Raw genomic sequence first — 21,677 nt, forward strand, 5'->3', positions numbered from 1 at the left:
TTCTGTATATCCTTTTTAAGGGCTCCTCCTTGGTTTCTGTAAAATTCTTTTCCCTGAAGAAGGAGGCAGCTGTGGTCTCCGAAACGCGTAGGAATGAAGTAAAATAAAAGAATTGTGTGTTCAACACTGATGTCCGTGGTCTTCAAGCGCGGTGTTAAACCTGTTTTCTCCAGTCCCGAATTTGATGTCTTGCATTGAGTGCAGACATATTCACCCTCGAACGGCTGCTCAAGGCATGCATACATCTGACAAGATACACATCTGTGCAACAAAAAAGTTCAAACCACCCATCTTTAGGATACCTTATGACTCCAACAATGACTTCAAAACATGAGGAACTTGAGTCAGTATCAGAATATACATATTTATTGCTTAATAATACATACAAAAAACAACTTTCATGAAATATTAAAATATTGTGCTTGGTATCATAGTAATTAAATCCCAGTCAAAACAAGGCTAATCCGTGGAGTTCATTACAGGGTAGAGGGACTAGATGTCGCTGTGTTTAAATGGGCATAGAAAGGGTAGTCGTGAATAGAGAGGAAAAATGTAACTCTTTCGTTATAAATATTGATCTTCTCTTATGTATCTCTTAACTTACATGATTTACCCAGTACAAGGGAAAGCGTCCCAGTGGGCACCGCAGAAAAAGGGCACATTGCTGCCTCAATCATAGATCACTACAAACAGACTACTGCCCTAGAAATAATATAATGGGCTTGTTAAAGCATACAAATAATCTTATGTCCCTCCTAAAATTTTCAACAGGCAGCAGTCTAAAATTGTTACACTTTTATTCTGAAAACAGTTATATTGGATGGATATGGCCCCCTTATATTGAATATAGCCCCCTTGTGATTGCATACATTCCCCTGTGCTGCCTATGGTCCCCTATGGATTGCACACGTTCCCCTGTGCTGCCTATGGCCCCCTATGGATTGCATACATTCCCCTGTGCTGCCTATGGTCCCCTATGGATTGCACACGTTCCCCTGTGCTGACTATGTCCCCCTATGGATTGCATACATTCCCCTGTGCTGCCCATGGTCCCCTATGGATTGCATATGTTCCCCTGTGCTGCCCATGGCCCCTATATAGATCGCACAAGTCCCCCTGTGTTAGATATCGCCCCCATGGTGCTGCCCATGGCCCCTATATAGATCGCACAAGTCCCCCTGTGTTAGATATCGCCCCCTCAGGCTGCTGCCCATGGTCCCTATAGATCGCACAAGTCCCCCTGTGTTAGATATCGCCTCCATGCTGCTGCCCATAGTAAAATAAAACACTCTTTCCTTACCTCCTCCAGCGTTTATCTCCCTCCTGTATCCCTCCGTGCTTCTCTTCCTTACTTCCTGGTTCTCTGTGCGGTCATGTGATCGGCACAGCAGACTGAGATCTCTGCCTGCCTGATCACAGTGGAAGCAGGGACACGGGGGAGAAACGCTGGAGGAGGTAAGTAAAGCTTTTTTATTTTAGAATGAGCAGCAGCCTGGGGGCCAAATCTAACACAGGGGGTGCATGTGCGATCACAGGGGGCCGCAGAGACATATAATATGCACCGCTCCCCCAGCCCCTCACTGCGGTGCGATTTCAGCACCACCGGAGATGGACAGCGGCTGTGCATATTATATGAGCGGGAGCAGGAGATCAAACGCTGCAGCGTTCACCTGGCCCCAGCAGCTGCCCCACCTCCCCTGGATCCTGCAGTGTGTGTATATATATATGTATATATATATATATATATATATATATGTATATATATATATGTATATATATATGTATATATATATATATATATATAATATATATATATATAATATATATATATATAATATATATATGACGCACCCCCTACTTTCCCCCAAATTTTGGGGGAACAAATGTGCGTCTTATAAAGCGAAAAATACGGTACATATCAATGGTCCTTCAATCAAATTGAATTCCTTAATGTGATGCTCAAAAGAGATGAACAGGATTTTATACAGACAGACCTTTACAGGAAACGGACAGCTACAAATGCATTACTTAGCGTATCCTCCTCCCATCCAAGATTCATGATTAATAGTATAACTACTGGCCAATTTCTGTGGCTGCGGCGTGTCTGTTCTATAGATACGGACTTCGAGAAACAAGCAAAGGACCTCACTATCTGGTTTATTGAACGGGGGTACAGCAGGAGGGTGTTGAAACGTGCATACCATCAGGCCAAATATTCTACTAGACACGCTCTGTTGTACTCAAATAACGAGAGGAATTTTGATGACACGATAAGATTCATTACAAATTTCCATTCTGAATCTGAACTTAGGCGGAAATGTATTGAGAGAGCCTGGCCAATCTTGCAGGCTGACCCAATATTTGCAAAATTATTACCAACCAGACCTAAAATAACTTTCCACTGTTCTAAGAACCTTTAGAGGTTTTTTAGTCCATAGCTACTTTGAGGCCGACTCACAGAAGACCTTGTGGAATAGGGATACTGGGATTGCTAGATGTGGGTGTGCCCCCTGCGGTGGGTGGGTTGCCTGCCCAAGTATAGACACATGTCAATCTGTCACAGACTCTGGTGGGAGTAAGACTTTTAAGATCAAGAAATGTATTAATTGTAACACCAGAGCTGTGATATTATGCTACTTGCCCATGCCCTAAAATATATGTATGTTTAACAACTAGGCAGTTAAAAACTCGGGTTAGAGAGCATGTTTTGGGCATTATGGCGGCTCCCAGCGTGAGGGACACAGTCACATTAAAGACAATCCCCCACCACTTTCTACAGTTCCACAGTGCAGATGGGGCCTGTTGTGAATGTTATGTTTTGGCTGCTGGGAGGCTCCCTCTGGTGGCCAGGATTGGTTTGGACTTGGACCAGGTGTGTTGTGCAATGGGCGTTTCCTTTGCTAACTCTCTGCTTATTTAAATCCTGGTCTGATAGCTGGCTATGCCGGATGTCAGTTGTTCTTTGTATCACCAGCCTGCTTCATTCTGCTCCACACCACATCTACCCCAGATAAGCGCATGCTCTTTATTTATTGTTTGGTTCTTTTGCTCTTATCTGGGTTTGTCATTTGCTGTGGTTGTTTTCAGTTTATTTGCATGAAGGGTTTTTCCGCTCAGTCGCTTGGCTGGGGAACTGCCTGCAGTTCTGTTTGGAGTATAGCTCCTTTGGGTCCATGTGTTTGTGGCTTGTTGAATTTGTTATGATTCTTGTTTTCTGTTCATTGGTATGACAAAAGCACCTGGTATAGGACGGAGTTCAGATCGTGCGATCTGAGGGCATTTTTATACTATCAGGAATTTGGAATTTTATAGGGTTTTACTGTGGCCACCATCAGTCCCTTTCCTGTCCTTTCCTATTTTAGTCAGTGGGGGCCTCATGTTTTGCTAATCCTGTCATCTATCTGTGTATTGTGTTTTTCCTATATCACCACAGTCTTTAAATGTGGGGGGCTTGCTATTCTTGTCTATTTTCTGAGGCAGAGAGTTATTCATCTTTCCTCCCTTTAGGATAGTTAGTTCTCTGGCTGGGTTCGCGGTGCACAGTATGTTAGTTCACCCCTTAGCTACTTCTAGTTGTGATGGTTAGTAAGGGGATGGCGGCCAGATTAGTTGCCAATGCTCTTGTCACCTTTTACCAATGATTTGTGGTGGTCTTCCATGGTTCCGGATCATAACAATGGCCCTTCTGAGGGTGAATAGGCATCGACACTGTGGAGACGAGTATTAGAGGAGGTAACCTCAGTAAGTGACTGGCCCAACTTCAGACTAGATGGTGGCTGCATGGTGGCTCAGTGGTTAGCACTGCAGTCTTGCAGCACTGGGGTCCTGGGTTCAAATCCCACCAAGGACACAATCTGCAAGGAGTTTGTATGTTCTCCCCGTGTTTGCGTGGGTTTCCTCCGGGTTCTCCGGTTTCCTCCCACACTCCAAAGACATACTGATAGGGACTTTAGATTGTGAGCCCCAATGGGGACAGTATTGCCAATGTATGTAAAGCGCTGTGGAATTAATAGCGCTATATAAATGAATAAAATTATTATTATTATTATTATTATTATATGGACGTAATCTATGTTCTTGCCGTCTGGTCTCAACGAGAACATTAGATTTGTTCCATATGTTTCATATCTTTGATGCTCATATTTCTGATTATCTTTGGTGGCTTTTAATTAATTTGTTTGTATTGTTTTTAATTTTTGTAGGGTGGTAACAGGTTATTGTCCAGCACCTACTAAAGTTAGTATCCAATCTGCTTATATGTTATGAATACCTGACTGAACTTGTTCCAGCAATATGCATCTTGGATCGGATGTGACCAGATATTAACCCCTTCGCGACCTTTGACGGATATATCTGTCATGGTGCCCTGGTACTTAAAGACCCATGACAGGTATATCCGTCATGGCGAAATCGCAGCCCCGAAGACAGCGATCGATTTTCAAAAACTGTAGATTCGGGAAGGAGAGGACCTGCATCTGACCTCAGGAGGGGTGGTGCCTCCTCCCCGGACCTATGGAGGCTGTGATTGGCTGTTGAACGCCGCTCAGCCAATCACATCCAGTGTTATGTTTCAGCCTTTGAAAATGGTTGAAACATTGAAATCCAGCTATGATCAGTGCAGCTATAGCACTGATCATTGGCTGGGGCTGGGTGACCTTTGCTGCACCCTCCCCCAGCTATGATTGGAGAGATCGGCCTTGTGACCGATGTCTCCAATCACCGTTGATCTGGGACTGGTGTAATCTGATCTGTAGGTGATCGCTCTCCTCAGCTTCTCCATCCATGGAAGCTGAGAACGATCCCTGCAGGTGACCATCGGTAAGTCACTGCCTCGAACCACCGCTGTCCCCGATCATCCGCCGCCCTTCATCTGCTCCGCCCCTGCATCGCCGCTGCTCTGCTCCGCCCCTGCATCGCCGCTGCTCTGCTCCGCCCCTGCATCGCCGCTGCTCTGCTCCGCCGCTGCATCGCCGCTGCTCTGCTCCGCCCCTGCATCGCCGCTGCTCTGCTCCGCCCCTGCATCACCGCTGCTCTGCTCCACCCCTGCATCGCCGTTGCTTCTTCTGCTGCCTCCTTGCATTAGCTGCTGCCCCCTTGCATTAGCCGCTGCCCCCTTGCATCAGCCACCGCCCCCTCCATCAGCCACCGTTCTCTCAATCAGCCACTGGCCCCCTGCATCTGCCACCTCCCTCCCCCATCAGCCGCTGTCCCCTGCATCTGCCGCCGCCCTCCTGCCCCCCCCCATCAGCCGCTGCACCCCTGCATCTGCCACCGCACTTTCTCATCAGCTGCTGCGCCTCTCCCCGATCTGCTGCCCATGCTCTCCCACCTCTCCCCCTCTTGGATCTCCTGCCTCCTCCATCTACTGCCTCCTCCATCTGCTGTGATCCTGCTGCCTAGATCCATCCTGTAAGGTAGCTATCCCTAATCTCACCTCCCACTCCCTTCCGCCCTCCCCTCCCATCCTCCGCTGCTCCTGCATCCGTTTCGCCTCTTCCATCCTCCGCCGCTCCTCCATCCGCCGCGCACTCTCCCATCCTCCGCCTCTCCTGCATCCGTTGCGCCCTCTTCCATCCTCCGCCGCGCACTCTCCCATCCTCCGCCATGCTTCCCATCCTCCTCTGTGCCTCCCATCCTCCGCCGTGCCTCCCACCCTCCATCCATCTTTTTTTCCATCCCACCTAGTTCCCCCCTTTTTTGCAGCACATCCGTGCGTGCATCCTTATTTTTTTCCTGTAAACTAAGAAAGAAATGCAAATTAACTTAGTTTAGGGCCAGTAAAATTATGCTGTAGTAATCGTCAACTACAGTATTTTTTACTGAATATTGTAAGGGTCAGCCCAGTGCCACACATTAGAGTGATGTACGAGCCTCACATCGCATCATCCGGCACGGTCGCTTTCTTCCAGACAGGAGTGTGCAGCTGTGCCGGATGATGCGATGCGAGATTCGTGAATCGCTCTCACGTGTGGCACTTGCCATAATGTCAGTTGCGGGCACTAATTTTTCTTTTTTTTTTTTACTGACGTCAGTATTTTTTTTATTTTGCCAAACCAATATTTTTTTGTATGGGGTGGGGTGTCTAGTTTCCAAAATGAGGTCATATGTGGCTCCACTGTTTCGGCAGGGGGATCTCCAAACGCAACATGGTGCGGCTAACGATTCCAGCTAATTTTCCATGTTAAAAGTCAAATGATGCTCCTTCCCTTTGGAGCTCTGCCGTGTGCCCAAACTGTGGTTTTCTGCCACATATGAGGTATCAGCGTACTCAAGACAAATTGCTCAACAATTGACCAACCAACAATAGAAATCTGGGATCAAAATTTAGTCTTCAGTGAACTACAAAGCCACCTTGTGACCCTATCCAACACATAACACTGCAAGGAAGGTCACGATCTTAGTAGCCATTACATCATAAGTCTACGTCAGAAATTCACCTTTGCTTAGGTCATGCTACTTTTCTAATTATACATACATTAAGATAGTCATACTATGACCGGTAAATACCTTCCTCCCCAACTTTAGTTTCGTTATTTCACATAAACGAGAAACTCATCCTTCCCTCGATTTGTTCAACACTACCTCATACCATAGAAACAGCACTAAACAAACTAGACCTGGTCAGAACAATACGGACATATCTTAATTCAAACAAGGACTTTAGACGATCAGACTCTTTTTTTTAATCATGTCTATGGCCTAGCCGCTATGGCCTAGCCGCCTCAAGATCTGCTTTAGCTAGATAAATGTGTGCTGTCATTCTATAGTCATACTGACTAAAATAAAAGACAATGAGCAGTGGGAACATCCTGAGTCATACGCCATCAAGCTTCCTCCTTACAGGTTTCCAAAATGGACAGCTATCCTGTTTTCACATTTGATCCAAGTTTTACAAAGTAAACATCTGCTCTTCTGCTGAAGCTAGCTTAGGCAGTAAAGTTTTATGAAGAACATTTAACGGAAATCTATAACAGACTTCCCACCCTAAGGGACCGCTTTAAGACGTTCCATGGTTTCCCGTGTCCCCCATTGAATCGAAAGAGAAAAGAAGATTTTGGGTGTTCACCATAAAATCTTTCTTCATTGGGGGACACAGCACACGCCCATATATATTTATGCACATTCAAAGAGAAATATAAATCAACTAATTACTAAAACTACTTCTACTGCTTTATCACTAACTGAATAACTTGCTACCGGTAGGAGGGTATATACTGCGGAGGAGGAGTTAAACTTTTATTTTTTTGCCTAGTGTCGCCTCCAAGTAGCAGCAGTATATACCCGTGCTTTCCTTTTGTCCCCCAATGAAGACTAAAAGAAAAAGATTTTATGGTGAGCACCCAAAATGTTTTTTTATATTTGCAATACAGCATCCCAGCTTCATAGAGGCATAGTGTGCATGACTGGAAGTGCAGATGACTTCTGATAATGCGCAGTGAGACTCTCTGAAGCTGGGACGTCTACACCCGATGTCTGAAAAATGCTGAGGGGTACAAAGCCGTGCCCAAGAGCGCGCCTTGATATCTCATTGCCAATGCTGCTGGCTTTTGTAAAGCATGTTCTCATGCCCACAGGAATGTGATAACATGCTAAGTAGGCTGACTAGTTGGGCGAATCAACACTCCTGCTACTAGTCACAGGCATCTCGTAAACTGACTTTAGAAATACTTTTTCTAATGATGTGTTTATGTATCCTACGACAAGAAGGTAAATTTAGGCTTGAATTATAGATATGTGCACAGTACTACTCGTGGTTCTGGGGGCATAGAGGACCTGACAGGTTCCCTTTTAATGTGACCCTCCCTAAACTTTTCAATGCACATGTCCAGCTGTTCAATGTTTCAGTACTTTTTGCTCAACTTGCTGTTCTCTAACGAGGAGCTTAATGACAAAATTCACAACAGGTGTTCAATCCATGAATCTGCTAAAAAATTTTAGCTTTCAATAAGAATGGGTATTTAAACAGTCCTCCTCATCATCCTGTTAGGTGTCGTCCTCGTCTCATGATGTCAAACTTAACAGTTGATCAATAGTACCTCGCCATTGCCAGGCTTCAAGCAGGATATTATCTGGAGGAAGTGGCCACTAAGGTTAGAGTGTTAGTGTCATCTGCAGGTTGCAACATAGATACAGAGAGACTGGAAGAGAATAGAAAGGCAGGGAAGTGGACGTCTAATGAGCATCCCACACTGATGACCACTTCATTATGATCAATACCCTTTGGAACTGGATGTAGGGTGCCTCTCACCTACATAATTGTGCCTAGAGTTAAGAGACATTCAAGTGTCATGCAATACCAATGAAAACTGTTTACATCAGTGTGTCCTGAGTGTTAGGTGCCGTACAACAGTATCTTACCACACCACCAGGCACAGGCATTACAGTCTCTTCCTGGACGAGGGACCAGTGAGCCTCAGTGTTGTCCACTGATGAAACGCAAACGCTGAGCAGAAATGTAGGAGATGTTAAAGACAGCGCTATGATTCAGCCGCTGTTGTCACCAGCCGACAGGACGGCCCTCCATCAAGAAAAGTGGGATGCCATGCCTCAGCAGACAATAACTCCACTTGTGAACAGCATGATATGTCGTTGTCAGCTGTAAGTGATGATCAAGGCCACATGACAAGTTATTATGACGCTGACCTTTTTTGGAGGGGGATATTCCCACCACTGTTGTTGGCTTTTGTTTCAATAAATTGAGATGAGGAAATCACCATTGCAAGCTTTTACTTAAATGCCCTACTCTCATGATAAAATGTCACTGTAGCGTGAACTGTCTACGTTTTCCATAAGTTTCACCTGAAAGCCAAAAATCCCTAACTTTTTGTGAGGGGTGTAGAAGTAGAACAGTATATTACCTACGCCATCCAAGAATAACATTTGAAAATCCCTTTTGAGAGGCTAATAAATAATTGGGGAAAAAAAAGGTAAAGCACAGCAAATGGTTATAAAGGGTACTTGTCCGCATCTTTTCCTTACATCAAGTGTATCCAACAGCTATGTGCTTTTTTGACATGCCATCTTTGCTACCCTGCATATTTAAGGGTGTGTGACCACGTTGCGTATTTGCATGCAGTTATGCGGCGTATTAGACTGCAGCCTAACTGCATGCATCCTGCATCCCCAGCACAATCTATGAAGATTGTGCAAATTCCATACACATGTTGCGTTTTAGAATGCAGCGTTTCGACTGCTGCCAAGACGCTGCATTCTAAAAAGCAACATGTCACTTCTTTTGTGCGTTTGTTGCAATGTCGGTCTCTCTCTCTCTGTCAGTCTATCCCTCTCCCCCCTCTCTCATACTCACTGATCACTGACCGAACACCGGCGCGGCCCTGCACAGCTGTCACACTGCGGCAGCTTCTCCAGCTTTTGAAAATGCCGGCCGCTCTTTATTCCATCTCGTATTCACTGCTTCCCCCACCCACCGGCGCCTATGATTGGTTGTAGTCAGACGCGCCCCCATGCTGAGTGACAGCTGTCTCACTGCAACTAATCACAGCCGCCGGTGGGCGGGTCTATGTAGTGCAGTAAAATAAATAATTTTAAAAAAAACGGCTTGCGGTCCCCCCCCCCAATTTTGATACTAGCCAAGATAAAGGCACACGGCTGAAGGCTGGTATTTTCAGGATGGGGAGCCCCACGTTATGAGGAGCCCCCCAGCCTAAAAATATCAGCCAGCAGTCGCCCGGAATTGCCACATCGATAGGATGCGACAGTCCCGGGACTCTACCCGGCTCAAACAGAATTGCCCTGGTACGGTGGCAATCTGGGTAATAAGGAGTTAATGGCAGCTCATAGTTGCTACTAAGTCCTACGTTAATCATTGCAGGCGTCTGAGACACCCCCAATGATTAACCTGTAAGTGAAAGTAAATAAACACACCCAAAAGAAATCCTTTTATTTGAAATAAGACATAAAACACCCTCTTTCACCACTTTATTAAAATCCACAAACCCCCCTCCAGGTCCGGCGTAATCCTCACGAGGTCCCACGACGCATCCAGCTCTGCTACATGAAGCTGACAGGAGCGGCCGTAGAACACCACCGCTCCTGTCAGCTCCACGCAGCAACTAAAGTGAGTCGCACTGTCAGCGGAGATGTCATTCAGGTTACCCGCGGCCACAGATCTCGGGTGGAGGACTCAAGCTGGCCGCAGGTAACCTGAGTGACGGCACCGGTGATCGCGTGGCTCACTTCAGTCACTCGGGGAATTTGTGATCACAGGGGAGTCCTTCACCTGTGATCGCAAATAGAGCCGCGTGATCACAATGAAGTCTGGTGAAGTTCATCCGAATTCATTCTGATCGGGCGGCTCAGTCTCGCAGCCAGCCATGCTCTTTTTGACAGTGCGGTCTCTCTCGGCTCTGCTGAAAGTCTATGGGGATGCAGCAGAGCCGAGTGGGACCACACTGTCAAAAATGTGCGTTCTGGATGCTTTTCCCATGGCAAAGCAAGCAGCTTTTCGGCTGCGTTCTGAGACGCACATGTAGTGCCTTACACGCTGCGTAATAGAACGCAACGTGGGCACATAGCCTAAGAAGTTGCCTTTTATTGTTCCTCTACATATGTTAAATCCGCACAAAGCAGTCTGATGGGCGTCTGGACTATGCATGGCTTCTTATCTGTCTTTGCAGTATCCATTTCTAATGCTTTGTTTGATGTGGCTAATGTCTACTAATTAATCTGCACAGCCTGTTTAGCTTTTGTGCCTACAGAGTAGGGAACAAGAGCTGCAGCAGCAAAATAGGGTCTGTAGATGAGCCATGTCAAGGCAGAAGTAACTATTATTGCTGAGACAATGGTTTCACCAAGCACAATCTGTAGACCCCATTAGGCTGCAAGGTGTCTGTTTTATATTTTGGAAAGCACATAGTATTAATGGTAGCTTCATCTCGTCATGCAAAAAAAAACCAAATCCTTCAAAAAGCTCCATTAATGCAAAATGTTAAATTTATGGTTATTAGAAAAAAACATTTTAACTGTATATTGTAATAAAATAGAAATAATTCTAGCTAAACTTATTGCCATAATGTAGTACCAATGCGTGTGATCGACCACAGTGTATTTACTTAGAACTCTTCAGAGCCTCGGTTCTTTGTATCTGTGGTTGAACCCCTAGTGATTGGGAAGTAATTCATCCTTCTGCTCTGTAATGGTATGTTCCTATTACGGCATGACTTGAGAAGGAGTTAAAGATGGTACTCCTGATTTGTCAGTTTAAGTAAATGCTAACAATTTGCAATGAAAAAATATTCAGAAGCATCTGTCCATTTAACTTTGTGATGTCAGTGCGGTTATTATTCTGAGATTCATAGTTGTTTTGGAAGCAGTATTGGTGTATGCAGTCTGGTAACTGTGTCAGAGGGAATTATTGCACTGGGTTTACTTCAACGGACATGTCAGGATAGCAAACAAATCTCTCTTAAGGAAGCAACCCAAATATTTTTTTTAATTAGCTAGACCTGTGTAAATGTGTATAATTGGATTGATCTACTTATTGATCACCATCTTCCCCAGTTTCCAGAGCAGCTCCGCTCCTGTTTTCACTCACATGACTGCTGTTCCGACTTTCTGGGTCATACAGTGTGATCTAAGGCCGGTTTCAGACGTCCGTGTTTAATCAGGTACAAGCCACACAGATGGTTATGGTCATACTGTATGTGTGTCATGTGTCACATTTGTGTCACACATGTGACATTTGAGTTTGTATATGTGTGACACGTACTGGAGAAAACAGGGGTTTATAAAATAAAAATTTTCTACATTCACCTGTATCCAGAGCTGTTTTCTTCAGCTCTGCTGCCTCCTGCTTCTGACCGCTGCTCATTATATTAATTGATTATTCACTGCACTGAGGAGCTGGAAGCCGGAGCATCGCTGGGACAGCATCGTTGAGGACAGCATTGCGGGGACAGGTGCAGGGACATCCAGGAGGTCATTGGAGTTCCCAATGAACTCTGATGACATCCTGATGACACACCCGCGCTGCAGCGGATGTCACCATGGTGACTTCACGAGTTAATCAGAGTTCATGGGGAACTCTGATGAGCTCCTGGACATCACTGCACACACATTGCTTGCTGAATACTCACCTGACCTCGCGATGCTGTCCCCGCGATGCTCCGGCATACAGGTCCTCAGTGCAGTGAATAATCAATGAATATAATGAGCAGGGGTCAGAAGCGAGAGGCAGCAGAACCAAAGAAAACAGCGCTGGATACAGGGGAATATAGAAAATATTTTTATTTCAAAGACCCATGTTTTCTCCGGTACCTGTCACACTGATGTCACACGGATCACATCAGTGTGCTGTCCGTGTGACAACCATGCTGCCGGAGAAAAAAACGGACATGTCTCAGTGTGTACATGCGTGGCCACGAGGGGTCACACGGTCCGTGTTGATACACGGCAGTGTGAGTAACAGCACAGAATTACATGGGTACGTGTGGCATCCGTGTTAAAAACTGATGTGTCGCGTACTTGAAACAGCCTTTCCTGATTTTCAGTGCTGTTCTTATTCTCTTGTCACTGACATGACTTTTAATGAGACTTGAAGTCTCTAAGAATGTAAGCCGATAGTGCCTTCTTCTGACACTCCATAGACTTAAAATGCATTCTTTAACCCTTTCATGACTTTTGACATGCCCATATGTCATGATTTGGAAGTGGTTGCCGACCTATGGCATATGGGTATGTCATGACAATCATGCAAGCACAAAGGCTCTGACTGCACGATCGCTGGCTGGTGCTCTGTGTTAGTGATGGTTGAGCACCAGCTTTCACAGCTAGGGCTGGTGCTCTGGCTGCCGATCATTGCCATGGCAATTAGAAGTCAAAGGGTTTGCCGTCTACGGTGGCCTGTTAGATCAGTCACACTGACAAGTGTAATGTATTGCAACGCTTGTGCAAAAAAATATTATTTGGGCATTTTTATTTTAATATTTTTTCAAAGAATAAAATATTACACCAATTATTACTTATCTTTATGTAAAAACTAGAATAAAGTACACATTTGGTATTGCTGCATTCAGAGCAGCCTGATCTATAAAACTGTCACGCTAGTTAACCCTTTCAGTGAACACTAAAACAAAGCATAGTTTTTAGGCACTTTTATCAGTCTGCCAGAAAAAAAGTGGAATGAACTAATGCAAGTATTGTGTAAATAAAAAAAGATTTACCTGAAATAATCATCTTTTTCTGCAAACAAAACAAGTTGCTATACAGCTCTGTCAGCATAAGAATAAAAAGCTACAGCTTTCTGAAGAGTAGTAAATTTTCCTATCGCCACGACAGCACCCACTGTGAGAAAGGGATCCGCCCCATCAGGACAGGAAACCTATAGAAAAAGGGCGGTTCACCTCCCTCCTCAGTTCAGTTTCCTGTCCTGATGGATCAGAACTTATGAAGTACCTGGGCTTCAGCATGGTCCGTACGGTGTCTGTGGGAACGGCGGAGCTCTGAGTCCCGAAGCACGGTCGGTGGCGTTCCCCCTCGTGGACCCCATCCTCCAGTGTCCTGCGCGGTTTTGCTCTGGTCCGGTTGGAGCCGCCGGGGAAAACCACGCTTGCAGCGAGGGTAAGTGTTCCCCCTCATGGCTGCCGGTGTGCACACTGTGCCCGGGGCGGTATGTGGTCAGGCGACTGCTCTCCCTGTTGTGTGAGCTTCGGGGTCGCGGCGCGGACGCGCACACGCAGGGAGAGTGTCCATTGCAGGGCCGCGCATGCGCAGGAAAAAATAAAAAAAAAAGTGTCCAGCCGCCACAGTAATGCCCTGGAAGTGCATGGAAACACTTCCGGGGTAACGGATCCGGAGGAGGCGACGTTGGAGGGGGCTGTGGCGGTCCTTCACCTTTTAAAAGGTGGAGTTGACTCCAGGAGAGCGGTGCTTGCTCCGTTCCTCTCCAGCAATGGATATCCCTCGGTCACCCCAATCCAAGGGATCTACCCAGAAGACCTCCCAGGAGAAAGACAAATCAAGGAAAAGCCGCAGTCCAGACGATTGCTCCAGGAGTGACTCTGCCGCACAAAAGAGAAAGGAGGATCATGCTTGATCCAAACCCTCTAAAGCCCGCCAGACGATTTCCTCGTCTCCGCCTCCAATTCCGGTATCCCTTTGTGTCTATGGCTATGGGTGAGTGGTCTTCGTGAATGTGCCCCACTAGCTAATGCCCCCCTTCTTTTCCGTAATTGTGTTTAGGTCCGTAAGAAATGTCTGGTGAAACAAAAGCATAAGGAATGTGCGTGTTGTGCACATGAGTTGCCACAGTCATACCAAAAACGACTGTGCGAATCATGTATCCGACAGACTGTACGGGATGAAGCCCCTACATCCTATATTGCGGCAATTGATTTTAAGGAATTAATCCATTCCGAAGTGCATTCTTCCTTAAAATCCCTGAAATTATCAAAGAACCGGGGGAAAAAAGTTACACATCCTGACTCATCCTCATCCCTCAGTACAGAAGTGGAATCTGTTGATTCTTCTTCTAACGCTTCTTCCTCCTCGTCAGATGAGGCAGGGAAAGCATGTTTTCCTCTGGAAGGGATGGTTGGTCTCGTTAAGGCTGTTCGTGCTATCATGGGAATTCATGATGCAAAACCTACAAAATCCGCGGAGGAAGCAGTGTTCGTAGGAGTTTTCCAAAAAAAATGGGAGTCTTTTCCACTGAATGATACCATCAAGGCCTTGATCAGAAAGGAATGGCAGAGACAGGATAACCGAGGTTTCCTCCCATCCTCCTCTGAGAAGATATCCGTTTGAAGACAGTGACCTTTCGCAATTGTGTAAAGTGCCTAAGGTAGATGTCGCGGTGGCAAAGTCTTCAAAATATTCAGCACTACCTTTTGAAGGCATGGGGTTCTTGAAGGACCCACTGGATAGGAAGACAGATGCCTACCTAAAGAGAACTTGGGAAGCATCGACGGGAGCTTTAAAACCAGCTATATAAGCAACCTGTACTACCAGGCCACTCTCTGTTTGGGTTGACCAATTAGAAAAACAAATAAAAAACGGTTCTTCTAGAGACAAACTACTTACATCTCTTCCCCTCCTTAAAGACACAGCTGCCTACCTGGCTGACACCTCTGCGGACTCTTTGCGTTTGGGGGCCAGATCAGCGGGCCTATCTAATGCTGCTCTACGGGCAATATGGCTAAAGTGACGGAAGGGGGCACATCCTCAAAAGCCAAGTTGTGCACATTGCCTTGTCAGGGTGAGTTTCTCTTTGGGCCGGAATTAGATGACATTCTAATCAAAGCTGGGGATTCTAAAAAAGGTTTCCCTAATACTTACGTTCCTGTTTTTAGGAAACACTTAAAAAAAGACATTTCCAGGCCAACAGATCAGAACGCTGGGAAAACGATCGCACCTCGGGTTCCAAGGGCGCCATGTTTGGTGGTGCATCGTTCAGGGGACGACCACATAAACACTGACATTGACCCACCTGTGGGGGGTAGATTCAGGTTTTTCAGTAACATCTGGAAATCCATTACTTCCAGCTCATTTATCTTGGAGCTCATGTCTGAGGGTCTTCAATTAGACTTCACTTCCCTGCCTCCGCAGTCCTTTATCCTAACCCCTACTAGGAAGGAATCACACCAACACAATGCTCTAGTGGCCGAAGTTCTCACACTAGTAAAAAAGAGGGTCCTAGTAGCGGTCCCTGCTCACCTAAGGGGCCAAGGGTTCTATTCTCCTCTATTCCTGGTTCCTAACCAGATGGCTCATACAGAACAATAATAAATCTGAGAAAACTAAACCTTTTTCTCTAATATCGTCCATTCAAGATGGAGTCAATCCAGTCAGCTATTAAACTTCTCTTCCCTAACTGTTACATAGCAGTGTTAGATTTAAAGGATGCATACTATCGTATCCCCATCCACTGATGTCATCAAAAATATTTCTGGGTAGCAGTTTTAATTGATGGCTCCGTTCAACACTTTCAGTTTGTCGCCTTGCCCTTCGGAGTTTCTCTAGCCCCTCGTATTTTTTACAAAGATCATGGCGGAAGTCACGGCACATTTACGCGAACGTCAGAGTTTGATAATTCCATACCTGGACGATCTCCTCATTGTAGGAAGAACAGCAGATGAATGTACAGTTCGCTTATATCATACCATGTCTACCCTTCAGCGCCTGGGATGAATTTTAAATATACAAAAGTCTCGACCAAATCCAACCACTCTTCAGTCTTTTCTAGGGATTCTCCTGGACTCTTGTCAACAGCGCTGTTTTCTTCCAGACACAAAGATCGCAAGACTGCAAGAAAAGATCCGTCATGTGCAGGGTCATCCATCACTGTCCTTAAGACACGCCATGTCCTTGTTAGGATCCCTAACCTGCATTCCAGCGGTTCTGTGGGCACAATTACACACCAGAACTCTCCAATGGGAGATCCTGTCAGCAGAAGAATCCCTTCGGGGCTCCCTCAACTTCACTATGACTCTGACCAGAGCAGCCCTGGACTCCCTCACCTGGTGAATGGTGGAGGCCAACCTAAACTCATGCAAATTATGGCATATCCATGCTACCAACAGTGACAACAGACGCCAGCCCTTGGTGGTGGGGAGCTCACTTGGATGACACTATGGCACAGGGTCTCTGGTCCAGCCAGGAACTGGACACCCCCCTCCAACCTAAAAGAACTTCGAGCGGTCGAACAAGCTCTAGTGACCTTCCTTCCTCTCCTACAACAGTCCCATGTCCAAGTCCTGTCCGACAATCAGACCGTGGTCTCATAAATAAATCAAGGGGGGGACGAGGTCCCTCTCGCTCATGACAGTGATGGCCCGGGTACTGAATCTCGCCGAGACTCCTCTTCTTTCCATATCGGCTCTACATATCCGGGTGATAGACAACAGCAGGGCAGATTTCCTCAGGTGACACACTTTCTATCAAGGGGAATGGACACTGAACCCAGACGTATTTCTCCAGATTGTTCATTGGTGGGGCCATCCGATAATCTATCTGTTCGCCACCAGGGAGAACAGACAAGTAAAACAGTTCGGTTCTCTGAACAAGGCAGACAACCCCACGGTTCTGAATGCTCTACAGGTTCCTTGGACCTTCTGCCTAGCATATGCCTTGCCTTTGCTGATCCTACTGCCAACAGTCCTCTTGAAAATCAGGGACAACAGGCGAGAGTCATCTTGATAGCACCCTTCTGGCCCAGACACCCGTCGTTCTCCCTTCTCACGGGCATGTCCATCACAGACCCCTGGGTTCTCCCATCCAGACTGGATCTCAAGTCCCAAGGTCCTGTCCATCATCCACACGTCAAGGGCTTGAACTTGACGGCGTGGAATTTGAAAGGGAGTTATTGACTGCTCATGGTTTTTCGCAATCATTAATAAATATCCTTCTGCGCAGTAGAAAGCCAGTAACAACTAAGCAGTATGGTAGAGTCTGGAAGTCTGGAAGAAGTTCCTGGAATGTTCCCCTTCTTCTCCAGACGTCATACCCATTTCTTCTGTTTTGGAGTAACTCCAGAATGGTCTGGAAATGGGTCTGTCTCTAAATACGCTCAAGGTCCATATCTCAGCGTTGGGGGCCCTTTATAATCAAATATTGCTGGTAATCATTGGATCATGCGTTTTGTTAGGGCTTGTGAATGCAGTCAGCCTGTCCATATCCCCAGCCTTCCTCCGTGGGATCTTAGTTGACTGACGTTCCATTCGAACCCTTGCAGTCAGCTTCAGATAAATTGGTTTCACTAAAAACCTGTTTCCTGGTAGCATTATCTTCGGCCCGACGTATTAGTGATCTCCAGGCCCTTTCCATGGATCCACCATATATGCAGGTCTTCCCAGATAGAATAATTCTGAAAACGGACCCTAGCTACCTAACAAAAGTAGCCTCCCATTTTCACAGGAGTCAGGAAATCATTCTACCTTCCTTTTTTCCCAATCCGGTCACACCTGAAGAATGTAGGTATCATACTTTAGATGTTAGAAATATCTTACTACATTACATAGCTAGAACAGCCCCCTGGAGACATCTTAAGTCTTTGTTTGTAGCCTTCCAAGGAGCTAGAAAGGGACACCAGGTATCTAAAAGCATGCTAGCTAGGTGGGTCAGGGAGGCAATCTCTCTGGCCTACTCAGTAAAACAGGAACCATTGCCACAAAGCATAAAAGCTCATTTCACTCGAACAATGGCATCATCCTGGGCAGAGAAGGCGGATGTATCCATCACTCAGATATGTAAGGCTGCTACATGGTCTTCGCCTTCTACCTTCTATAACCACTACAGGTTGGATCTTTCGTCTGCTACAGACCTTACCTTTGGGAGATCAGTGCTGCAGGCGGTGGTCACTCCCTAGGTGGCGTTGTCTCTGAACCTATCTCAGTGGGTGCTGTCGTGGCGATAGGAAAAAACTAAATTACTTACCGGTAATGGGATTTTCCGGAGTCCACGACAGTACCCGCACACCCCTACCCTTATTTATTTCTCACTCTTTGGTGGATGTGGTTTCTTCTAATGTTTTTTTTCTTCTTCTCATATCCTACTAATGCGGTGCGGTTTCTCTCCAATAATCTCAACCCAACTGAGGAGGAAGGGCGACTGCCCTTGTTTTTATAGATTTCTTGTCCTGATGGGGCAGATCCCTCTCTCAGTGGGTGCTGTTGTGGACTCCGGAAAATCCCAGAAAATTGTGTAAAAGCAGTAACAATAGGAAAATTATATAAATGTGGTATCGCTGTAATCATACAAACCTGATTAAACCTGTTACCACTAAGCATATAGTGAATAGTATAAAAAAATTAAAGCAAAACATCCAGAAAACCTATTCCAGAATTGCTCTTTCATGTTCATTCTGCCTCCCGAAAAAAGAGAATAGAAAGTGATCCGAAGAATATTATTTGCCTGAAGATGGTGGTAATAAAAACGTGAGCTCATCCTGCAAAAATACAATCCCCCCCCCCCCCCCCCGTTATGAAAATGTGAAATCTGGTGCTAAAACAACATTTTAGTGGTTAAACTGTAATTATTTTTTCTTCACCACCCAGTAGTATAAAACTCTGCATGACACACCTGTGGTGTCAATATGATCACTGAAGCCCTACAAGAATTCAGGGATGTAGCTTGTAAAATGTCATTTTTTTCCCTCTTCTTTTTTTTGGAGTGTGTGGTGGGGGTGGGGGTCTGCTTTTCAAGCACCGCAGCATCTCCTCTTATGTGACATGGCACCCACAAACCATATCCACAAAATCCTCACTATATTATGGCGCACCTTCCCTTCTGAGCCTTGCACTGTGCCAAAAAAGTGATTCCCAATTATACGTGGGCTATGGGCCCACTTGAGAGAAATTGCATAACAAACTATGTGATCCATTTTTTCCTGTTTAAAAGTTAAAAACTTTGGGCTAAAACAACATGTTAGTGGTAAATTTTCAACTATTCTTTCTTCACTGCTCAATGGTATGAAATTATGTGAGGCACACAGTGGTGTCAGTATGCAGTATCCCTAAGTGAATTCATTGAGAGTTGTAGTTTGTAAAATGGGGTCACTTATGGGGAAGGGGGGGAGGTTCTGCTTTTCTGGCACTTAAGCGGTTTTGCCAATGTGACATGGCACCCGTAAGCCATAACAGTAAATTTGTGTCTCAAAAGTCGTTTTCAACCAAATATGGGATATTGGCGTACTCAGGAGAAATTGTACAGCAAATTGTAAAGTTAATTTTATCCTATTACATTTTTGAAAGATAAAGACGTTAAGCCAAAGAAATTATATTGGGAAAAAATGGGAATGTTTAAATTAACCAGCTTAAATTGGAGTCACTTGGGAGATTTCGACAGTTTTTTTCAGGTCCATGGCTCTGCAGATGCTAAGTGATATTTGAAATCTATTGCAGCCAAAGTGTTGGTGAAAAGAAAAGTACTTGTGTAGACTCCATTTTCCCTGCTGTATTCAGAACGCCCATAATAATGAATGGAGAGGCTATTCGCTAACATAGCCACATACTGTTGGTTGGACTACTTGGTTCTGAAAATGGATGCGGGTACCAGAAGTGGGACTCTAATCTATCAGAATGTTTGTCATAATGTATGGATTTGTTTTTGTTTAGTATTGTACTGCTTGCATAAGAAGCAATAGCAGGTACATATTAGTGCTTGACCTTCATGTAAAGAGCAGTTCATATTGCAGAAAAACGAAATCTTTGTTTTTTTTGCTAATGTAATTTGTCTATTTCTTCAGAGAAAGGGATAAACGTGTGCGGGAGCGAGTCCTCATGGTTCGGGAAAGAGAAGAGCGAGAAAGATTACGAAGAGAACGTGTCCGACTTGAAATAGAAAGAGAGCGTCTAGAAAGGGAGCGCATGGAGCGTGAAAGACTGGAAAGAGAAAGGATGCGCATAGAGGAAGAGCGGCGTATAGAGCAGGACCGCATCCAGAGAGAGAGAGAGGAGCTACACCGTCAACAAGAGTGGTTGCGATATGAACAGGATCGAAGACCAGGAGTGAGAAGGCCATATGACATGGACTTAAGGTAAACCTGTATGGCACCCCCTAAGCCATTTCAGTAAAATGCTTTCTGTCAATTTGCTTAAATAGAGCTGGCAACCAAAATGGTCACCAAGGCTCCCAATTATTTTCAAATGAATTTACAGTCTCAAACAGGTTCACAATACACTTCCATTACCCTAGAAGTGGACAGAACGGGGTTACACATTACACCACTGCTTGTATACACCATGTTCCAAATGGTCGGTGCAAATGACAGTCAGTCTAGCAAGTCATCACCCGTTAGAGCAGAGGTCTCAAACACACGGCCCCTCATGCTGCTTTCTGCGGCCCGCAGGCCCGTGCCCCTGTTGACAATCGCGACCGGTGCAGGGGCCGCAGCCACTGTCTGCGTTTTATGTCAGATGAATGTTTTGCCGGCGCTGCGCTCTGAGTCCAGCGCTCTGTGCACAACTATTCCTCCAATGGAAACTGCCTGACCTCAGCTGCTTACCTCTGATTGGCGGACGGCTACGGCTGTATTGGAAATGTTGAGCAGAGAGAGCTTTACTTTGCGCGCGCAGCGCCAGCAAAACAATCATCTGACATAAATCGCTGACAGGGGCTGCGGCCCTTGCACTGGCCACTATAGTCAACGGGGACATGGGCCTGCAGACAGGAAGAAGCAGAGATGAGGCAGCCGAGGGAACGCGGGACAGGTGAGAAGAATGATTTATTTATTTTTTATTTTTTGTGTGTGTGTGTGTATGTGAAGGACGGCACATTAACCTCTTAGCGACCTATGACATACAGGGTACGTCATGGCTCCCTGGTACTTAAGGACCCATGACGTACCCAGTATGTCATGGCGAAATCGCGGCCCCGGTGGCTGCGATCGCTTTGCAAATACTGTACCTTAGATTCGGGGAGGAGGTGACCTCTGCCTGACCTCAGGAGGGGTGGTGTCTCCTTCCCGGACCTACGGAGGCTGTGATTGGCTGAGCGGCGTTTGTCAGCCAATCACAGACACTGTAATGTTTTAGCCATTGAAAATGGCTGAAACATTGAAATCCAACCATGATCAGTGCAGCTATAGCGCTGATCATTGGCTGGAGCTGGGTGACCTCTGTTTCACTCGCCCCCAGCTCTGATTGGAGAGACCGGCCTTGTGACCGATCTCTCCAATCACTGTGGATCTGGGGCCGGAGACGGCTCCCCTCAGCTTCACTCCA

General features: G+C 45.9%; 1 protein-coding gene across 1 annotated transcript in view; it reads left to right on the plus strand.

The window, feature by feature from the left end:
• The window catches only part of LOC142303971 (scaffold attachment factor B2-like), an 812,977-nt gene that overhangs the window by 357,543 nt on the left and 433,757 nt on the right, over positions 1–21,677 (plus strand). Inside the window, exon 13 of the mRNA XM_075345939.1 lies at positions 20,201–20,491. Coding sequence (XP_075202054.1) covers positions 20,201–20,491 — 291 coding nt within the window. The remainder of the gene's footprint in view (positions 1–20,200; positions 20,492–21,677) is intronic.

The sequence above is a fragment of the Anomaloglossus baeobatrachus genome, chromosome 1 (genome assembly GCF_048569485.1).
Source record: "Anomaloglossus baeobatrachus isolate aAnoBae1 chromosome 1, aAnoBae1.hap1, whole genome shotgun sequence".
Classification (NCBI taxonomy): Eukaryota; Metazoa; Chordata; class Amphibia; order Anura; family Aromobatidae; genus Anomaloglossus; species Anomaloglossus baeobatrachus.